The following is a 20,884-nucleotide window of genomic DNA, read 5'->3' on the forward strand; positions in this document are numbered from 1 at the left end:
AAGCGAGAGCAAGTCTGGTCTGTGGCCCAGTCGGAGATGCTCTTGGGCTCGTTGCAACAAAGGGGCGAACCAAGGTTGTCTGGGCCACCGTGGAGTGATCAGAATGGCATTCGTGGAATCCATCCACATCTTTGCTAATACCCTGGTGATTAGCGGGAAGGGGGGGGGAAACAGGTACAGGAGACCGTTTGTCCATTGAAATGGGAAGGCGTTCCCCAGGGAACCAGCTGCACGAATCCGTGAGCAATAGGTTTGTAGTTGAGCATTGTTGGGTGAGGCGAACAGATCCACTATCGGGGTGCCCCACCATTGAAAGAGAGTGGCAGTTACTTCTGGGTGTAACATCCATTCGTGGCATGTTGACTGGGATCTGCTTAGCTGGTCTGCCAGCTCGTTTTTGTCTCCTGGGAGGTGGACACACTGAAGCAGTATTCTGTGTTGTATGCACCAGTCCCATATTCTGAGTGTGATGTCCAAAAGAGTCTTCGACCTCATACCCCCCTGTTTGTTGAGGTAGTACATGGTCGTGGTGTTGTCTGTCAGGAGGAGGACCACTTTGTTGGAGAGCAGGCTTTGGAATGCTCTGAGAGCTTTTTCCACTGCTAACATTTCCAACGCATTGATGTGGAGGTTTGAGTCTTCGTGGGACCATTTGTCTTTGACTGTGAGTCCCAATGCATGGGCTCCCCAACCTGATATAAAGCCGCCTTGAGGCATGATTCTCGATTTTTTTTGGGCTTCGGGGGGCCACCAACTTACCACATTGGGCAGGATGAAACATTGTGTCCTTCCCCCAAGCACAGAAGGCAAGAATCATGAGGGTCCTGCCCAAGAATTTTTCCTCCACACTGCTTAAACAAGGTTGAGCGGGAGGCCATTGTCAAAGAATCCAAATCCAATCCGATAAGACAAAAACAAATTGTAAGGCAGGCCAAGGCTCAATCAATGTTCGACAATCACCAAGACAAAATCCAAATGGTAGCCAATACAATCCAAGGTCAAAATCCAGAATCAAACTGATCAGAGTTGTTTGGAGAATAGCAATTCCTCAAACAGTTCCCTCTAGCTGCTTGTGCTGAGGAGGCATGGGACTGATAGGAGGGTCTATATAAGGATGAACAGAGCTACCACCAAAAAGTTGCAAACTAAGTTTTGCCTAGTGATTCCAGAAGTTTCCAAGCTTTACTGCGCAGGCACAGAACAACCCATCTGTGTGATTGGTAAAGACCACGAAGAAGAACCAACTGAATGAAAAATCTTTTCCTCACTCTCCCTATCAGTATTTATTTTTAAGCATTAATAAAAATGAAGGAGAAATTTTCTTTACCTCATTCTACACATCAACATTTATTTTATTTTAGTATTATATCTTATTAAAATACTTATATTCTGCTCTATATCATAAGATCTCTGGGTGGCTTGCAATAAAATCAGTTTTAAAATTTAAAATAAAAACAATTTAAACATTTTAAATACATATTAAATGGCTGAATAATTCAAGAGTTGAATAATTTTAAAAGTCTAAAACCATGCAAGTACACAGCTCTGCATGAAATCATCAGGTTCCAAAGACTTTAATTAAAAGTCACTTTTGAACTTGCACTGGAACAAAACAAATTTTGGCATCAGGCTGACTCTGAGGATATTCTGTAACTTGGGTGCTACAGTGGAAACAGCCTCTCCCATTCCTCATTGAATATTACTCCCACTGAAAGGGCACAAAAGAAGATCTCTCCAGCAGATCTCAATCCTCAGGCAGATATGTATTAGGGAGAGAAATCTTTCTTTAAAAGCACTGGGCTGTTATAAATGGTTGCTTGCCAGGGTCCTCATACTTTCTATGAAGTTGTCTGGGGCCTCAGGGAAGAGAGCCTTCTTCCTCTGGAAATATCAACATGAAACAGCTTTCCTAGATCCCAAGGAGGGGCTAACACTCATGCTAGTTCTCTTCTCCAACTCAGGGGAAGAGAACTAGGGGAGAACAGTATACATTTTAAAGATCACTGCAGGGGTAAACAAATTCATGGACAAAGGGGAGATCTTTACACCAACAGCAAAGCACCTTACCTGAATTAAACTTGATGGATCCAAACCAGATTTGCATGTGTAGGCAAAAAGTTTTCCTGCAGAAGAAAGGCCAGCATAGAAGGGCAAGCCTTTCTTTCTTTGTTCCCGTAACATGCCAGGTGTTAAGGATTTGTTTTTTTCTGTCTTTTTGCATGATGAAAAATCAGAAGTCTCTAAAATGGTGATTTGGTCCTTTTCACTCTGGTTTTCACAGGACCGCATGGAGATTTTCACTCGGGAAGTATAGATAGGGGTGTTCTTCTCACCCCAGGTTTTGCCTTCACATTCTAGATCAATAATGTAATTTCCTACTTTGAGGGACTTGGGCATCTTATTCTTGATGTGCTGTGATAAGGTGTTCAAGATCTCATTGCGATCCTCTTCCCAACTGCAGTCAGAGACAATCTCAACTAGCTTGGTTCTTCCATCTGGAGTGGTATGATGTACGTAAGAAATGGCTGGATCCTCAGCACTACAGGAAAACCAGCAGTTCTTCTCTGGGAAAGAATAGAAATAAGTTTAATAAATAAGTCAAGTTGAAAACTAAGTTAAATGAGGATGAAAACAAATAATATTGCAACTTTAGAAGCAACCAGGTGTACAAAACTTGGAGCAACATTATAATTCAAAACACAGCCATGAAAAAGGTCTTGGTAGGGGGGAAAAAGCTAAGTATTCCAGTTTCTTCATAGTTCCTGAACATCCATATTAACGTATACAGGGTGGTTGGATTTTCAGGTACCATGATGGATTGATGTTTCTCAGATGAAGTCATGGCAGACAAAGCTTTGGCAAGAAAAACTGCTGGCTAAGAAAGAGCTCTAGCTGGTGTAAAATTCTCTCCAGATAAGGAAAGAAATGGGAGATTGCTCACAGAGGCTTCAGAACATGACTCTCCCCACAAAGAGGCCACAGGAATCCTGATCTGAAGGGAGTGCAAGTGGTGGGGGGTGGGCCCACTGGGAAAGACATAAAGCTCAGCCATCAAACTGTGTCTTTAAAGGAATATTAAATTTGCAAACCTCATTTCTTATGCTTAATTTTGTAATGACCTATATCTGAAAAAAGATCTTCTGTTTCGAATGCTTTGGTGAGTCTGCCTTTTTTTGCTGACTAAGAACTTGTGCGAGTCTATTTTTTTTAAAAGAATTTTACTGCTAACAATACACTTTTTTCCTAATGGTGGAGAACTTCTTTCATCCTGAGAGTCATGATTCACTAAGGGCCTGCATTCTAATAATAAGCATGGCCAAAAACAAGGGAGTGAGATCAAAACTACCAGTATATTTTATAGTTCTTACTACCATTAATTAGGTCTTTTCACACTGAGGTAAAACATATATAAAATAGTACCTAAAACCATAAAACAAGCAGAGAAACCAAAAGTGATAGTATCACTGAAAAGGGGATGTGGTAATCTGGAGAAACCAAGAGGACTAGATAAGACCCCGGAATGGCTAGATTCAACCACAGGATTTGAGAATCCTACTTTATTGCAATATTATAAAATGAAAAAATAAAGGTTCAATTAACTGTTAACTGAATGTTCTAGATTATCTCAATCAAAAAAGCTTTTTATAAACCTAATATCAAACAGTGGTGAAGAAAACTACTACAGATCCATAAACCTACCTGAATTAGAATTGCAGTTTAGTGGGTGCACAGAATTACATAAACTGTGTTCTGCTGCACAAGAAAATTAAGCCTACATTCTTAACAGAAAAGAAAACAACTGCAATGAAGTAGTGCACTTTTGATTCCCCAAGCAGACAGGGTTAGTAGCCAGGGAAGATGACTTGGTTAAGATGCTGAGCAGTGACTTTAAGATGCTGAGCCCTGTACAATATGGTCTTCCCCAACCAGAACAAACATTCAAAATATGCATCAGAGAGACTTTCTGTCCACAAGAACATTGCTCAAAGAGGGAAGAAGAGGCCAAAGAACAGATCAATAGATAACCAAGAATAATGAAGTGGGAGAGGGGGAAGAGAACAAATACAAGGGAGCAACTTTCTATCTCTCTCTCTCCCTCAGATGTAAGGAGAAAGCAAAAGAAGCTGGGAAGAAAAAAGAAGAGAAGCAGAATCATGAGGGGAAAGCTACTGTATTCAGCACTGTAACGCTCAAGAAAACTACCTCTGTCAGCAGACAAAATACTCCAGAGATGGTAGCTTGGTGAGTCAAGGCATGAGCGGTAAGGTAGATGGGGGTGTGGTATTCCCACCAAACTACTCAGCTGTGGAATGTTCCATGAGGGCAGTCTGCACAGGCACAAAACCATTTATGTGAGGCACAGAGAACACGAAGAAGAAACCAAGTACCATGTTCAACTTTCTCAAAACATTTCAAATTTCAGCTTGCGTTTCACTCCATCAGAACTCGGGATACACCATGTTCTCAACAAACCATGCTGGGACTACCAATGGCAGCTGAGAATATGGGAAATAAAACGAGCATACAGAGATCCCTGGGCATATTTGGATGTAAATAGCTCACTACTGGGTACAGGTTTAGAACATTAAACCAACAATAAGACACACAGAAATCTAATGCTCTTTGCCAAGCTCTTTTGCTTTGGTATCGCTTTGAATCCTATTTTGGGGAGAAAGGTGGGATAGACATAAATAAATAAATATTCATTAAGATCTACCTGCTATAGTTCTTCCTCACTGCTTTTATTCTGATGCTATGTCTATGTTTTATTTTGAAACAGTATGGTTTTAAAAAATAACCACAGAAGTATACAATAATGTAAATAATGAAACAGAACATGAAAGAAACTTAGAACAAAACAGCAGCTCTTCTTGAGCTGCATTCCCCCCCCCCCCCCCAAAATCAATTATTAGGACGTCATCACAAGAAATCAACATAGACCAGGTAAGCTATTTACATCCAAATAAACCCAGGGATCTTCACCTATGCTCATGTTTAATCTTATATAATTCCTCGCTAGAATGTTGTCTTTCTTGCTGTAGGGTGGGAGGCAACTGCAGAAGTTTGGGAGCTGCACCTGCCCCTTTCTGATAAACCAAGATTTAAAAAAAAAAAACACAACGTGTTGGGGGTGTTTTATAGAATTGAGCTTCCTGGTGCCTTGAACACAGGAGGCCTTTGGGGGCTGTATACATATTCCAGGCTACACAATTCTCATGCATGTACTATGACTATCTCTCTAGGGTTGCTTTGCCTTTTCCTTGGAGAAAGAATTGGTGGCAATAATGCCATGTCTTAAACGCCAGAAAGAAATAAATACCTGGACAACTGCAACAGGAAAGAAACTTTTAAGCAAACAAAGTTTGGCTACCAGTCCTGAAAATACCAAAATCAATGCCCAGCAAATGCAACTGAAAACCACTGGGGGGGGGGGGGGGGGGTTCCCAGCAGACAATGGGAAATTGATTAGACACCCTGAGGCTTTGCCATTCAACAACAGAACAAATATGCAGATCAACATGCAAATCACCTCCTCTCAACCAACAGTATATGTACCGCACTCTCTTCCATGCCAGCATGCTCTGAAGATCTCAGCCAGAGCGGCTGACGAAACGTCAGGAATAAACTCTTCTAGAACACAGCCTCACAGCCTGAAAAACCCACAAAAAACTATGGATGCCAGCCGTGAAAGCCTCCTAATTCACTCATCAGAGAGAAAGATTAATCTTTGTCATGATCAAGTCCTTCCTTGCAAATTCTACATATTCGACATTAGGTATCCACCCAAGGACCTAAAAACTAAGTTCAAGATAGTAGTTCTACCTCCAGACTCTTTATCCTCTTCTGTTTTGATGGGCTGAAGCTCAGGATGGTGCTCCTGGAAATGAAACAAAGAAAAATTACTACATGCTGTACAAAGCACATACATACTTCTTTTTACCTGTTTCAGATGTCATATAATTCAACTTTAGTTTATGAACCCAGATTCTTGTATTATGAAGAAAAACACAGTTTCCTATCTTCTACTCCAAATCAAATATATAGACTCACCATTATCTAAGGAAAATAGACCCAGTTTTTGTAACCTTTTCTCATAACTAAGGTTCTAATCCCTTAATTATTCTGGTAGCACTTTCCCACACTTGTGTCATCACTTTATCAGGTGTATTTTTTTTCCATATGTTCTCATTATATAGATTTATATATAGCAGAATTTGGAAATAGTCATCCCTCCAGATTCACTGACTTCCTGTTCGCCGTTTTGAATTTCCGCAAACAGGAAGGCAAGAGGGACAAAATGGCACATGTGCCCACGGTGCACATTCAGGGCCACATGCAGGAGTGTGCAGCCATTAAAAACAAAGGGGCTTCAATACTGAAGGTTTTTCCGATTCACCAGGGGGAGGTGGTGTCCGGAATGGATCCCCCAAGAATCGGAAGGGACAAGTGTATTATTCCAAAATCGCTCAATTGCCAGTACAGATGTTAAAATTCATTATTTCAATCATAGACACAACTGACACAATTTCTGAACAACAACAAATGGTTTTCATTGTTTTAATTTGTTAATGGCCACTTCAAAGTAATTTTGACAATTTAACAAATTAAATAACAAATTTATAAGTTTTTACTCAACATTCTACCATTAACAAATTATATCTTTAATGATCTAATGGCAACATGATTTCCAAACTCCATTATATGAGCAGTACCATCTTGGCCATTTTATTTTTGGTTCCTTTTCTAATTATGCCCAACATGGAATTTGTAGTTTTTACAGCCACTGCTTAATGACTGAGTTGACATTTTCCTCTCAGTTGTTGCTGCACCAGATCCAACCAACATATATGTGTCAAGGACTTTTTACCTTGAGCATTCCTTTGAACCTGCTTATTGTCCATTCCCTCAAGTCTGCCATGAACCTGTTGGAGTGCTTAGCATTTTGTTTTTGTTCCAACTGCCCAAAATAATTTGGAGCAAACTTCACCACCTTGTACACATTCTGAACTCCAGATCATTTGTGAACTTGCTAACAACAACCATCACAGCATGAACTCCTCAGATCCCCCACTGCTTACATTTTTCCACTGTGAGAACTGACCATTTAGTCTTTTACTTTCTGTCCTTTAGCCACTTTTCAGTCCATAACGGATCCAAGAGTCCTTGACAAAATCCCCTTGCAAATCCAAGCAAACAATGTGTACTGGATCACTCCTATTCATATTTATTAATATTTTGAAGAATATTACAAACATCTTCTTCTCTTGTGAACAGAAGACATCATGCAGTAAATAGTAGCTCCCTTCCTGGGTTTAATAGCTGCCAGTGGCAGGGATGTTACCTTTTCAATGGGTTTCTCAGAACTTGGAAGACACTTTTGCTGATGCTTTTTCTCCTGTGTCTTGCGTGTGTATGTTCGAACACGAGCACAAGTCATCATACTTTCAAAATACAAATAAACAGGATCTTTATCTTCTTCTCGTATCTATAAACCAAGATAAATGGACTTCCAGTTAAATGAGCATTCCCTGAAAGCTTTCATTTTCTTCTTCCACTTTTGTTATGAAATGCCTAGACAAATACCAGTCTTCTCCCTGCACGTGTACCTTAAGTGAGTGCTTCTATTTATTTTTCCCTAATGAACAAACCCTTTTAACAACGCCTATGACAAGAGCTAGGAATTTATGCCTCTGCAGATGATACTGAATCATAACAAAGGTCAGTGATTATAGGAACTGTAATCGAAATGTTAACAGTCACAGTTGCTCACTTCAGCCTATAAAAGTCTGCAAGGTCTATCTTGCCTAGACACGAAAGTAGAGGGTCCTCCATCAGCACTAACACACTACCACAAAATGTGCACTTACAGAAGAAAGCAGATTAGGTGCCTATGAAAGAGCCAAAATTAGTATGTACCAAAGACACTAAAGGAAAAAAAAACCCCAAAAAAAAAAGCTAACACTAAGGCAACACAAAGAGAAAACTGCACAGAACAGTATGCTGTCAAACTTAGCTATGAGGTTTTTTCTTCTGCTTCTGAAGCCAGAGCCTAGCTAATGAAGAATGCCTCCTTGAGAACGTAAATGTCAGATGGGGGCAAGGCAGTATCATAATTTTAGTCTACATATAAAAGCAGAAGCCTCACATAGGCACAGAACCCATGACAGGAGAACATACAGAAAAACATGTTGCACAACTGTAATTATGGTCCTTTGAACGGTCAACTGTAAACTAATATGGAACTTTCCTGCACCTGCACATTCTCATTTGATGGGAACTTTGCCCCCTCTTTATAGGTCAGTGCCTTTTCACTCCATTTTATCTCAATTACTTTTGCGTCTGCTATTCTCCCAGAAAAAATGCAATATAATATGGCATTTATGAGGAGAAACAGGACAGGACAGTTCTGTGCATTCTACAGCTGCTTTTTGCTATTCCACAGACTAAAACACAAACCAATTAATTAATTATAAGAATGGCCATTGTAAGGGTTGGTGGCAGCAGCCATGTCCCATACCACCAGCAGCAGCTTCAGAGCAGCCCTATAGCTGCCAAACACTATGGGATGTGACCACCACTGCTACCAGCCCTCTAGCCTTCCATGGCCACCCTGCTGGAGCTGCAAGAGAGAAGCCAGAAGAGCATGGGGCCTCACTGGCTGAGAAGGGGACAGTAGAAGTGGCTGCAGTAGTAGCAGGGACAACAAATGATACGGGAGGTGGCCTGGGCAAAAAGGTGGGGGGAGAAAGAGGCCCCTGCCATGTACAAAAAAAGTTGTCCCAAAAGATGGTTATCCAACCTCAAAAACCTTGAAAGAAGGATGTCCACTATCCTCTTGAGGTAATAGTTTACACTGTTGAACAGACCTTTTGGTCAATAAATTGTTCCTAATGTTTAAGTGAAATCTTTTTGCTGCCTGAAAGTTGGAGAAGAGAAATGCACCACTGCCAGAGCAAGAGAAGGATTTGTAACAGGAGCGCAAGCATAGGGCCGCATTGGCTGAAGAGAGGATGGCAGCGGCAGCCACAGCAACTACTGATAAGATGGGGTTGGGCAAACAATAGCAGAAAGTGATTTTCCACTTGCTTACTTGAGTAAACCACCCCCTCACCGCTCTAAGCTTCCCAGAAGGGAATGTGCAGCACAGGAACTGTGATATAGGAAGAGATCCATGGAAGTGAGACCATGTTATTGCACCGATAGTACAGGAATATCTGGTTAATGTAAATGAATAAAAGTCTCCCGGACTGGATGAACTACATCCAAGGGTATTAGAAGAAATGGCAAATGTAATATTGGAGCCATTGGCAATAATCTTTGAGAACTCCTGGAGAACAGGAGAAGTCCCAGCAGACTGGAGGAGGGCAAACGTTGATCCCATCTTCAAAAAGGGGAAAAAAGAGGATCCCAACAGTTATCGTCCAGTTAGTCTATATCGGGAAAGATTCTAGAGCAGATCATTAAACAGAGAGTCTGTGAACATCTAGAAGGCAATTCCGTAATCACAAAAAGTCAACATGGGTTTCAGAGAAACATGTCATGCCAGACAAATCTGATCTCTTTTTTTGATAAAATTACAACCTTGGTAGATGAAGGGAATGCTGTGGATATAGCATATCTTGATTTCAATAAGGCCTTTGACAATGTTCCCCATGACATTCTTGCAAACACATTTTGTGGGCTAGACAAAGTAACCATTACATGGATTTGTAATTGGTTGACCGGCCGAACCCAAAGGGTGCTCAACAATGGTTCCTTTTCTTCCTAGAGAGAAGTGACCAGTGAGGTGCCATAGGGTTCTGGCCTGGGACCATTTCTATCTTTATTAATGACTTGGATGACAGTATTGGGGGCATACTTATAAAATTTGCAAATGACACCAAATTAGGAGGAGTAGCTAATACGACAGAGGACAGGATCAAAATTCAAAATGACCTGAATAGACTAGAAAGCTGGGCCAAAGATAACAAATTGAAATTCAACATGGAGAAATGTAAGGTACTACACTTAGGGCAGAAAAATGAAATGCACAGATATAGGAGGGAGGACACCTGGCTTAAGGAGACTACATGTGAAAGGAATCTAGGAGTCCAAGTAGACCACAAGTTGAACAAGAGTCAACAGTGAGATGCGGCAGCTAGAAAGATCAATGCTATTTTAGGCTGCATCAACAGAAGTATAGTATCTAGATCAAGGGAAGTCATAATGCCACTCTATTCTGCTTTGGTCAGGCCTGACTTGGAATACTGTGTCCAGTTCTGGGCACCACAATTCAAAAAGAGAAACTGAAGCGTGTCCAAAGGAGGACAACCAAAATGATGAAGGGTCTGGAAACCATGCCCTATGAGGAACGACTTAGGAAGATGGGGATGTTTAGCCTGGAGAAGAGAAGGTTAAAAGGTGACATGATAGCCCTGTTTAAATATTTGAAGGGATGTCATAATGAAGAGGAAGGAAGCTTGTTTTCTGCTGCTCCAGAGAACAGGACCCTAAAGAATGGATGCAAGTTACAGGAAAAGAGATTCCACCCTCAACATTAGGAGGAACTTACTGACAGTAAAGCCTGTTCAACAGTGAAACCCACTCCCTTGGAGAGTGGTGGAGTCTCCTTCCTTGGAGGTCTTTAAGCAGAGGCTGGATGGCCATCTGTCAGGTATGCTTTGATTGAGAGTTCCTGCATGGCAGGGGGTTGGACTGGATGGCCCTTGCGGTCTCTTCCAATTCTGTGATTCATTGATTCTAATTAATGATCCATATACCTGGACAACTTCAACAGGAAAGAAGAAACTCTTAAAGTAAACAAAATTTGGTTACCAGTCCTGAAAAACACCAAAATCAAGTCCCAGCAGACAATGGATCATTAAATAGATACCATCAAGCTTTGCCATTCAGCAACAGAACAATACACAGATTAACATCCCCTCAACCAACAGTATATATAATCCACTCTCTTCCATGCCAGCATTCCCTGAAGATGTCAGCCACAGCTGCTTGCGAAACATCAGGAAAAAACTCTTCTAGATCACGGTCTCATAGCCCAAAAAACCCCATAAAAACTATGAACTGCTTTGTGTTTGAAGTCTTGGATCTTACCTCTGTCACATAGTCAAATTCTTGAGCAAGCTTTATGTTTTAGATCTCTAACCTGCCTTTCTACAAAATGTGAAACTCAAAGCAGCTAATAATGAATTGAATTGTTTATTGTTTCATTTAACATATATACTCATGTATAAGTCAACCTGATGTGTAAGTTAAGGACAGTTTTTAGGGCCAAAATTATGGATTTTGATAAATTGAGAGTAAAATATAAGGGCCACCACCATTTTCCTGCCCAGTCATTCAAAAAGACTTTTCACCATTCTATGCAGAGAAGGGGATGGTACCTTTCTTAGAGTTAAAGTACAGGACAGGTGCCCTCTATCATTCAATGGTCTGCTCCAAATTACTACCCAGTACTATATATCCAACATGTGGCCTACTCTTTCAACCATGTGTCAAATTAATGGGTTCTGGTTATGTATAATCTAAAAGTGCCAAAAGAAAAAGTAGTTCTGGGGCTGGAGACAGCAGACAGAATTTTGTCAGGTCTCTGGGCACAACAACATGGACTTCCCCGGGGTGGGGGTGAGAAAGAGGGTAAATATAAGAGGAAGGTAGAAAGTTCCTTCTATGAATGCACACTGTCTGGAGTCCCAAGGAGTGGAAAACACAGGAGAAAGAGAGGCAGGCACACCCACGCTTGGTGGCAGTATGTGCACACAGTCTGAGGAAGAAAACTGTTTGACAGGAGGAGGTGCTGCCAGCAGGACACAGCAGAAAGAGCATCGAAACCAAAGGGGAAATTCCATTGCCTCTAGCTCTCTCTAGTGTGGAGACTCAAATTTACAATTTAAAAAATGTTGCACCTACATACACACAGCTAAACACAGACATCCTGATGCCTGAAGTCAAGCTGAATGCCCGCTCACCCTCCAAACTTCATTCTAATGTTTTGAAATTCCACAAGAGCTTTAAAAAGTGAAACAGCCCCAGGCAAGCTGCAAAAAGTGGAATAATGTTCGGAGGGTGGGTGGTCAGTTTGAGTTTGACATACCGGAGTGTATGTGTGAATGTCAGCTGCATGCATGTAAATGCAATACTTGTTTAAATATATTTGTGATGTGTCTCAGCAGAAGCACCTTATCCTGCCAGTTTCTTGAAAACTGAAATGAGTGTGTATAATATTATTATTATTACAAATAATATGCTTAAATAAGACACCCACTCCCTAAGTCACAGTTCTTAAAATTCTGCAAGTCATTTTCCATCTTCTTCTTACATGGCAAACTTCCATATTGCACAGTCAATGACATACTGATTAAGTGGTAGCAAGGTATATGTTACTTATCTTGCCATACCACTACAACATGCAGAAAAATGCAGCTTGGAACTACTTCATGCATGTCCATCTTTGCTTTAAATGATCATCACTTTCTTTCTATTGTAAATCAAAATTCAACCCAGTAATCTACAAGGGATCCTTTATTTTCATCTTAAAATTAAGTATCTGGATTTCCTTTACTTGGGTTGCTTTTGTTAAAAAGAAGTACTACATTTCTGAAACATTTCTTTTGCATACCACTGGATTGGGTCTAGGTGTGTACACGCGTGTTGGCTTGACACCAGTTGCAAGCTTGACTTCATCGGCTGCGGGCTTGTCATCAGATGGTAAGACCTCTGGGTCTGGTGGCATCACAGGTTTGGTTGGTTCTACAGCTGATGGCGTTGGGATATAAATTGGTTCTGGATCCAATTCACCATCTACTTTTACCCACAATGGAAAATGCTTAACAGGTTCCTCTGGTTCTGTATCACAGATAGCTGGAAGAAAGATTTAAGAACTCATACGCACATACAAATCACAAAAATGTCCATACAAGCACTCCCTAACTATGAATAAGACCACTTGGTTGGGAAAATAATTGGTTATCTATATATTTAAAAACACCCATCGGTTCTTCCCTATCTTTTGTGTAAAGATGACCACAAATTTTAGGCAGTGAAATCAGCCAAGGATATGAAAAACATAATAAGGTAGATAAAGGATTCTGAATCAGCAATCAGTCACAAAACTAATTTGCTACTTATGTGTGTATCATGTGCCTTCAAGTCATTTCCAACTTATGCTTTAAGGGGCATATCAAGGGGGTTTCTGGGAAAGATTTGTTCAGAGGAGGTTTGTCATCGTCTTCTCCTGAGGCTGAAAGCATGTGATTTGCCCAAGGCCACCAGCGGGTTTCATGGCCAAGTGGAAATCAAAGCTTAATGTCTGCCAAGAAGTGAAAGTTATATGTTTGACAGCTTCATGGTTGGATTATTTGTTTATGAAGTTATTTAATATCTATCTACATAGCAAAGTAAAATAAACATAATACAGCAGTTAATTTCATAGAACTAAAAAGTTTTTAAATTTTATACAAAGTAATAGTGCCAAAAAACACAACAAATCCCAATCTGAAGCGAATCACTCTTGAATTTAAAGACCATGCAAAGAACAAATATGCCTAAGTAACTGGGAACCAAAAGAACTCTCAACAGAAACCAAAGGCATAATTGGGCAAAAGCACCTCTAGAGGTAGTCAAAAAGCAAGACAAGCCTCACTGGATAACCATTGAAATTCTTCAAACTGTTAAAGAGACGAGAGAAGGAAAAGATGACAGGATCACATTCCTGAATGCAACTATTCAGTGGTTTATGCATATGGGCAAAGAGAAACGTTATAATTACCAATGCATTAAAACAGACAAAAACAGCTAAAGAGGTAGAACAAGAGACCGCTTCCACAAGATGTATTTAATTAACTTTTAATCTGCCTTTTCCCCAGCATGGGTCCTAAAGTTACCTACAAAAAAATTGAAACTTTCAGCTAAAAATCTTTACAAGTTTTTAAATATTTATATTTTAAAAAGCACACAATTAAAACAATTTAACATATGTTTAAATCATAATTAAAAGCTATAAAGATAAAAGTACAGCACCCTAAATTCAAAATACCCTTGTGCCTTGTGAAGACACACTCAACTAAAAGTGGTGGCAGGTTTGGGTGTGCAACCCCGGTTCCATGGTGAGATCAAACTCTTCTACCCAAAAAGGCTCTGATGCTGAGTGTAAAGCTCAAAAAGGGGTACGTTTAATTTAAAGAACAAAAATAAAGAGTTTTCTCCTCCCCAGCTCTAGATAAAAGATACTTTACAGTTTGAGTTTCAGCAATCTTCAGGATGTCATCTCTCTGGGTTTGATCTCCTCACTCAATGGAGCTGGTTCAGGGTCTTTCAGCTCCTGATTTCTTTGACTTGATGTAGATAACTAATTTTGCTGACTTGTTCTTGATAACTAAAATGACTAACTTGTTCTTGGTAACTAAATTGGCTAATTCCTGGTAACTGATTTGGCTAACGTGTAAGAAATGCCCTTTCCGGCTGTCTGGGCCTGTTTGCCACCAAAAGACAGCTCTCTGCCTGCTCACAGCAAAGACTGCTCCAAACTAAAAGCCTCTAGCTGAAACAGAGCATGCTGGGAAGGGGCGAACCAAACCTGGAAAAAATGCAGGGGATCCTACAGCTCCTCCCATAATTAATACAATGAACATTTCCTACACTAAAACATACCATGGCCTGAACCAATATGAAAGAAAATGTAGGGGGAGATTCAAACAGTCCTGGCTGGGCATCACACTCCCTGCTCAAAATTTCAACAAAATTTGCAACATTATGACCTATCTTATCCATTTATACAGCAAATCAAAAAGTTATATCTAACACCCAACAGTCTTTGATACTTGACCACTTTGCCTTCACTTACAGTTCTTACGGTGGCTGTCTCTAAAAGTTGCAAAATGGATGCCTCTCGATGTTTGATCTAGGCTCTATAGGAACATATTGTCTGGGCACAGTAAGGTGTTCAGTGTCTTTGATCTGAGACGCCCAGGTCTTCCATGCTAAGTCCAGGGCTGGGGGCAGATATTCATTCTCACAGATGGCTGGGAGGGAAAGGCCAAAAAGCTTCCCTGATACAGGAGATGCTGAAGATGGTGGTGCATTGTCTACTGGAGCACCTACTTCCCGCCAGAAGGCCCAGTTTATAATGGATCTTTTCCTTTTAAATGGCTTTTGGCTCAACTCATTCAGCTCATGGCCAGTGGCCAGGTGACTTGGCTTGAGAATGATCTGACACTGAAGCTCACGGGGCAGCTGTTCCATCAGGAAGGCCCCCTGAAGGTCCAGAGGGCAGACACAGTCCTTTGATCCCTGCATCTGAGGCAAAGTGTCACGAATATGGCTCATTTTGATTCCAAACGGATATTCGTCTCCAATAAGGGGATACGGAGCGTCTTCTTTCCCAGAGTTCACCCACAGCTGATAGTCTTTTTCACAGCCATTAATTCCAAGCTGCTGCAGGGCCATGAGAATCACATCATTTGCTGTGTCCATATTGGTTACAGTTAAAGTTTTTGAATATGCACAGTTTCCAACATCCTTTGTAATAATCTTCAAGGGAATGCTCTTGGGGTAGTCTTTTGCTTTCTCTTCCTTTATTCGACTTTGAAGGGAAGTCAGCCACTTCTCTTTCTGTTCCACGGAACTGAAACTAGCAACGCAGTTAGTGGTGGGCCATCCTAAAACGAAAGACTTTTTCCAGGCTAGTACTGCCCTCGCAGACCTCTTCCATGAATGATGCTGTCCACATTTCGGAAAGGCGTGCCTGGCTCTTCAGTTTGAAATGCAACTGTGACTTGGATTTGGCAACCACAATGATATCAGTGAAGAGGAATAGGTGACGTTCCTGGGTCTGTAGGCCTGTCCTTTAGCTGTACATGTCCATCCAGAAAAAAATGTTCTGGTGGGACAGAGGAAGGACTGTACAAGTGGACACGTCTCTGGACTGATAGGGGAGAAGCAAACTTCCCTGGCACTTGTTCTGGACTTGTTCAGTGCTTTGCTGAGAACCAGAGATGGTGCTGACTGACGTCTTTGTGCCAAGCTCTTCATTTTCTCTTTAACGATTCGGCTGGCTTCCTGCGCTGAGTTGAAGGAAATCAGTAAGTCATCCACGTAAAAGTTTGCGTTGATTGCACGATAAGCCTCTATACTACACTGATTTTTATATGTTATTGCAGTCCTTTTAAGACAGTAGTTGGCTACTGCTGGGCTGGGGGTATTTCCGAAAACATGAACTCTCATGCGAAACTCAGTGATATCTTCCAAGGTTTTCGTGTTCTGGAACCACAGGAACTTTAGGAAGTGGCGATGTTCTGGCTTAACCAGGAAGGCATAGAACATTTTCTGTATGTCTGCTGTCACCGCTATTTTCTCTAAACTTTACAAGTGCTCCTAGTAAACTATTAAGCAAGTCTGGTCCTTTAAGAAGAACATCATTAAGTGAGATGTTTTGTACCTTTGCACTTGAGTCGAAAACTATTCTCACCTTTTCTGGCTTTTGTGGGTGAGTTACCCTATGGTATGGCAGGAACCATTGTTCTTGGGGTTGACTGCAAAAAGGAACTCTTTCAGCATAATTGCTTACAAACAGATCTTCAATGAACTGCACAATTTGTTTCTTTAAAGTGGGGTCTTTGAGCATTCTATTTCTCAAAGCAAAAAGTCTTTTTTCAGCAAGTTGACAGTTGTTAGGCAAAATTGGTCGGTCTTCTCTAAAGGAAAGAGGTGCCATCCAGCTCCATTCACTATTTTGAACTATCTCCAGATTCATTATGTCTAGGAACTTTCTTTCCTCACGGGAAAAGGCCATGTCCTCATCTCTTGTTGAAGTTTCAAAAATGGCACCGTAGTCTGGGTTAATATCAAGGCAACACACCTTAATGTGGCTTAAGCAACTTTGTAGTTGTGTGGGTCGTGAATTCGGAAATTGGCTGTTGCCTGCAAGATTGAACGCTGCTGGCGGACTCATGCTATGGACGCACACAGGTCCAATAACTATCCATCCAAGTGGCAGTTTTTATGCTATTGGTGCACCTGGAGGTCCACTTACTTGCTTCAAGACCTGGAACAACTCTGGGCAATCTGAACCTATCAGGAGGGAAATTTCAGCATCTTTGTCCAATGCAGGAATTTCCTTTGCTATAGCTTTTAGGTGTACGTGGCTTTCAGCTACAGCCTTGGTTGCTATTTGGTTCTTTTTTCTTGGGATAGAAGAGCACTCTATTAATAGAGGCAGTTTAATGTACCTTTTGCCATCATACGGCGAAATCATGAAATCAGTTGCCATTCTCCCCTGCATTTGTTGCTGTCCAGTGCAGGTAAATATGGTATATTCAAGCATCTTGGCTTTGACTGCAAAAGTACTGAAGAAATCTGGTGTGGCCAAGGATGCATCACTCTGTGAGTCTAGGGCAATATAAAGTTTTTTTCTAAAGTGAGGTTTGTTTTCTGGAAAAACTTCAGCTAGACAAATCGGATGGCATATCCTAGTCTGCGTTGAGTCCTGGCATAGCTTTGTACATGCCACAACTGACTCTGCTTCTGAAGTAGGTTTAGCTGCCTTTTCTGCAGCCTCGCTTTTAGGACTCTGTTTTCTTCTTGAGTTTAGGTGACACTGAAGGTGATCTGAAATGGTGCATTGCTGAACAATGTTGTGGGCTACCACATTCGGCATATTTTACCTTTATTTTGCAGTTTCTAGCAAAATGAACTTTTGAACCGCAGCATCAGAAGCAGACCTTTGCTTTAGTTGCTATCTCCAGCCTTTCGTCATAAGGCCTTTTTGAGAACTCTTTACAATCTGCAAGGCTATGTGGTTTATTATGAATGGGACATGGAATTTCTTTAGTTTCTTGTTTCTTATCCGGTTTAAACTGAGTGACCTCAGTGGATTTAACTACAACTGCGGTGGAAAGACAAGCAGAAAGAGGAGCAACTGAACCTTCAGTGGACGGGAGTTTCACAGCATGGGAATAGCCACTAAGAAGTGTATCATGTCCGCGCCAAAGATGCATGTGATGTTGGTAGGACCAAAAGAAAGCTTTCCCCAAAGATTTTAAAATTTAAGCCATGCACTATTGTTTTCTTCCAGCGCGGCTTCCAGCATATGCTGGAAGCTGCGTAAAACGCACCCATGTATAACGCAGGCGCACTGTATGTGACTGCATTGGACTTATTTTACATATACAGTGGTGCCTCTGCATTCACTGTGGTTAGGGATGAAGGACCCCCGTGAATGTGGAAAAAACGCAAATAAAAAAACACTATTCTTTTTATCTAAGGGAACACCTCTCTAGGAATTTCCAGCTCCTTTACTGCAACTCTATGATCAACATCTGCTAGATGTTGCCAAATCACAGAATCATGCTGGAGGACCTACAAATGCTTAGAAAACATTCTCCAGCACAACTCTATGGTCAACTTTTGACAGAGTTGCACTGGAGGATCTAGAGAGAACATACTAATCCAAACCACAAATAGTAAAATATGCAAAAGTCAAAGCCACAAATGTGGAGGGCCAACTATATATTCAGTTAATTTAAGGAAACCTATATGCACTTATATTTTAAACCACATCACTGTGGTATTTTATTTACTTACATCAGCTACAAGTGATGTGAGCATTTTATTTAGAATTGCTGCTAAAATCAATTTTGTATTGGTACAGAAATATACTAGAATATACCCTTCCCAAAATGATGCATGGACTGAAATCCCTTGCTAAGATTAATAACCAATACTTACTATATTCCATCTTTGTTTTCCTCTTCTTATCTTTTCCATTCAATTTGTCTTCTTCCTTCTCTTTTTCAGTGTCCTGCTGGTCAAGTTTTTCCCCACAATGTAACTTTTGCCTCCCCTGCAGAGGCTTCTCCAGAATCTTTTTCTTCTTCAAACCTCCTTTAACTAGGACCACTTTTCTTTTTAGGCAAGTGCAACCAAACATACACTCTGGCTTGCGGCAGTGTGCAGGCTGACGTTTCTCAAGAGCTAAACTAGAACAGATACATCCAAGCCGGCAAAACTCATTGTTGCAGGGCGGAGCTCGACTTTTCATTATTTTATGGATAGGCTTGTTTTTGAGTGAAGCCTGGAAAAAAAATAGGTAGGCATTCACATTGATATCTGTATGGACACACAGCTGAAGAGTTATTGCTGGTATATAGATTTCAGACATGATATAGAACTCTTCATAAGCTGATATTTAAAATCCAGAGAACAGGTTGTATTTAGTTTAAGGCTCAAAAACAACTGAAAATCTAAGGTATTACAAGGTTCTCTGTTTTTGCTGCAAGAGATAACCACAGCTACTTCTCTAGATCTTGAATTTTCATTTACTGTGATTCTAAACAAGTCATGCCAAGAAGGCCTGGTGGTGGGTTCTATTTAAGGTTGTCATAAGTCATGAATGACTGGAAGGCACAAAACAACAAAACAACCAAGTGTTAGATCTGGATGATGATGATGATGATGAAAATAATAATAATACATTTTATTTCTTTCCTGCTTCCCCTCAAGGCTTGCGGCAGGTTATGGCATGATAAAATACAAAACACAATTAAAAACACATAAACTCTCAGAACTCTTCAATGGTGATACAAGTCTCTCTATATGTATGCTTTCTTAAGAACGGAGATCTCTTGAAGTAGCTCTCCTCCATGTCCCATCAGTAGGGGAAAGACATGGGAGAGGGCCTTTTCTGCAGTGGCACCCCGACTGTGGAATTCCCTCCCTTTGGAGGCCTAGTTGACACCATCATTAGAAGCATTTTGGTGCCAAGTTAAAACCAGTTTTTTTATTAAAAGTTTTTGGGCCATACTGATTTTCTGGGCTGCACATGTTTTATAGTTATATTAGTCAAGATTGTTTTAACTGAGATTAAATTGTCTTGTTTTTAAATTAAAAAAGAATTTAACATATTTTTAAATTTTGTGCTTATTTATTGTTTTAAGTTGATTTTATTGTAAGCCACCAGATAAAGGATGGGATATAAATATTTTAATTAATTAAAATAATATTAATAATAATCATAATAAATGTACTACAGTCAAGATATATATTATATGGACTATATGGGCTATACAGATTTTATGGAGTCTTTTAAAGTAACCTGTAATTTTAATAAAGCTTTATCAAAAATGATACTCATGGCAGCACATCATAATAAAAAACAAAAAAACAAAACCTCACACTCACAATAAGCTAAAACTGAATGCCATGAAATACAACTGAGCCTGACCAAAATAAAGCCTAAAATCCCATCAAGGGACAGAATTACAAGCCCAAGCTGGAGCCTATATATACAGTGTGCCCGCGTCATACGTGGGCGTGCTTTACGCGGACTTGAGCTTATGCGCTCAAGCTGCGGGGAGCGCACGGGGCAGCGCGTCCTATTCAATTGTTTCCAATGGGGCTTGAACATAGGTGGAATTCGCCTTACGCGGGGGGTCCGGAATGGATCCCCCGCATTAGGTGAGGACCGACTGTATATATATGTATGTATATGCATGTGTGTGTGTGTGTGCGCGCGCGTATATGTGCATTCAAATCATCTGTCAAATAATGGAAACCTCATGAATTTCATTGAGTTTTCTTAGGCAAAGAATGAGGTGGTTTATCACTGTCTTCCTCTAAAATATAGCCTACAGCATCTGGTATTCCTTAGAAGTCCCCCTTCCAAATATTAAATAAGCCTGATACTGCTTAGCTTCCATGAATAGATAGGATTTGCTGCCCTCAGGGTATTTAGATGGCTATGGGATATTTTACCAGCTTCAAAAAGTAAAGAGGGAAATGGCAAGGCATCTCAGGGGTGAAGGTTCCAAAGGCTGGTATGCACAACCACTGAAGCATTGTCCTACATATTCATCACTGCAGAGAGTGATGAAGCACAGAGCAAACTCAA

The 20,884-nt window shown here is 40.6% G+C and overlaps 1 protein-coding gene across 5 annotated transcripts in view; it reads right to left on the reverse strand.

Moving 5' to 3' along the window:
- Positions 1 to 20,884, reverse strand: part of MGA (MAX dimerization protein MGA) — a 112,731-nt gene that overhangs the window by 62,539 nt on the left and 29,308 nt on the right. For all 5 annotated transcript variants that reach the window (XM_089521905.1, XM_089521904.1, XM_089521901.1 and 2 more), the window contains 5 exons: positions 18,724 to 19,069; positions 12,620 to 12,861; positions 7,343 to 7,486; positions 5,824 to 5,878; positions 2,068 to 2,564 (listed from right to left, as the gene is read on the reverse strand). In XM_089521905.1, the coding sequence (XP_089378031.1) occupies positions 2,068 to 2,564; positions 5,824 to 5,878; positions 7,343 to 7,486; positions 12,620 to 12,861; positions 18,724 to 19,069 (1,284 nt within the window). The remainder of the gene's footprint in view (positions 1 to 2,067; positions 2,565 to 5,823; positions 5,879 to 7,342; positions 7,487 to 12,619; positions 12,862 to 18,723; positions 19,070 to 20,884) is intronic.

The sequence above is a fragment of the Sceloporus occidentalis genome, unplaced genomic scaffold (assembly GCF_023333645.1).
Source record: "Sceloporus occidentalis isolate IW3139 unplaced genomic scaffold, rSceOcc1.0.p SCAF_4, whole genome shotgun sequence".
Classification (NCBI taxonomy): domain Eukaryota; kingdom Metazoa; phylum Chordata; class Lepidosauria; order Squamata; family Phrynosomatidae; genus Sceloporus; species Sceloporus occidentalis.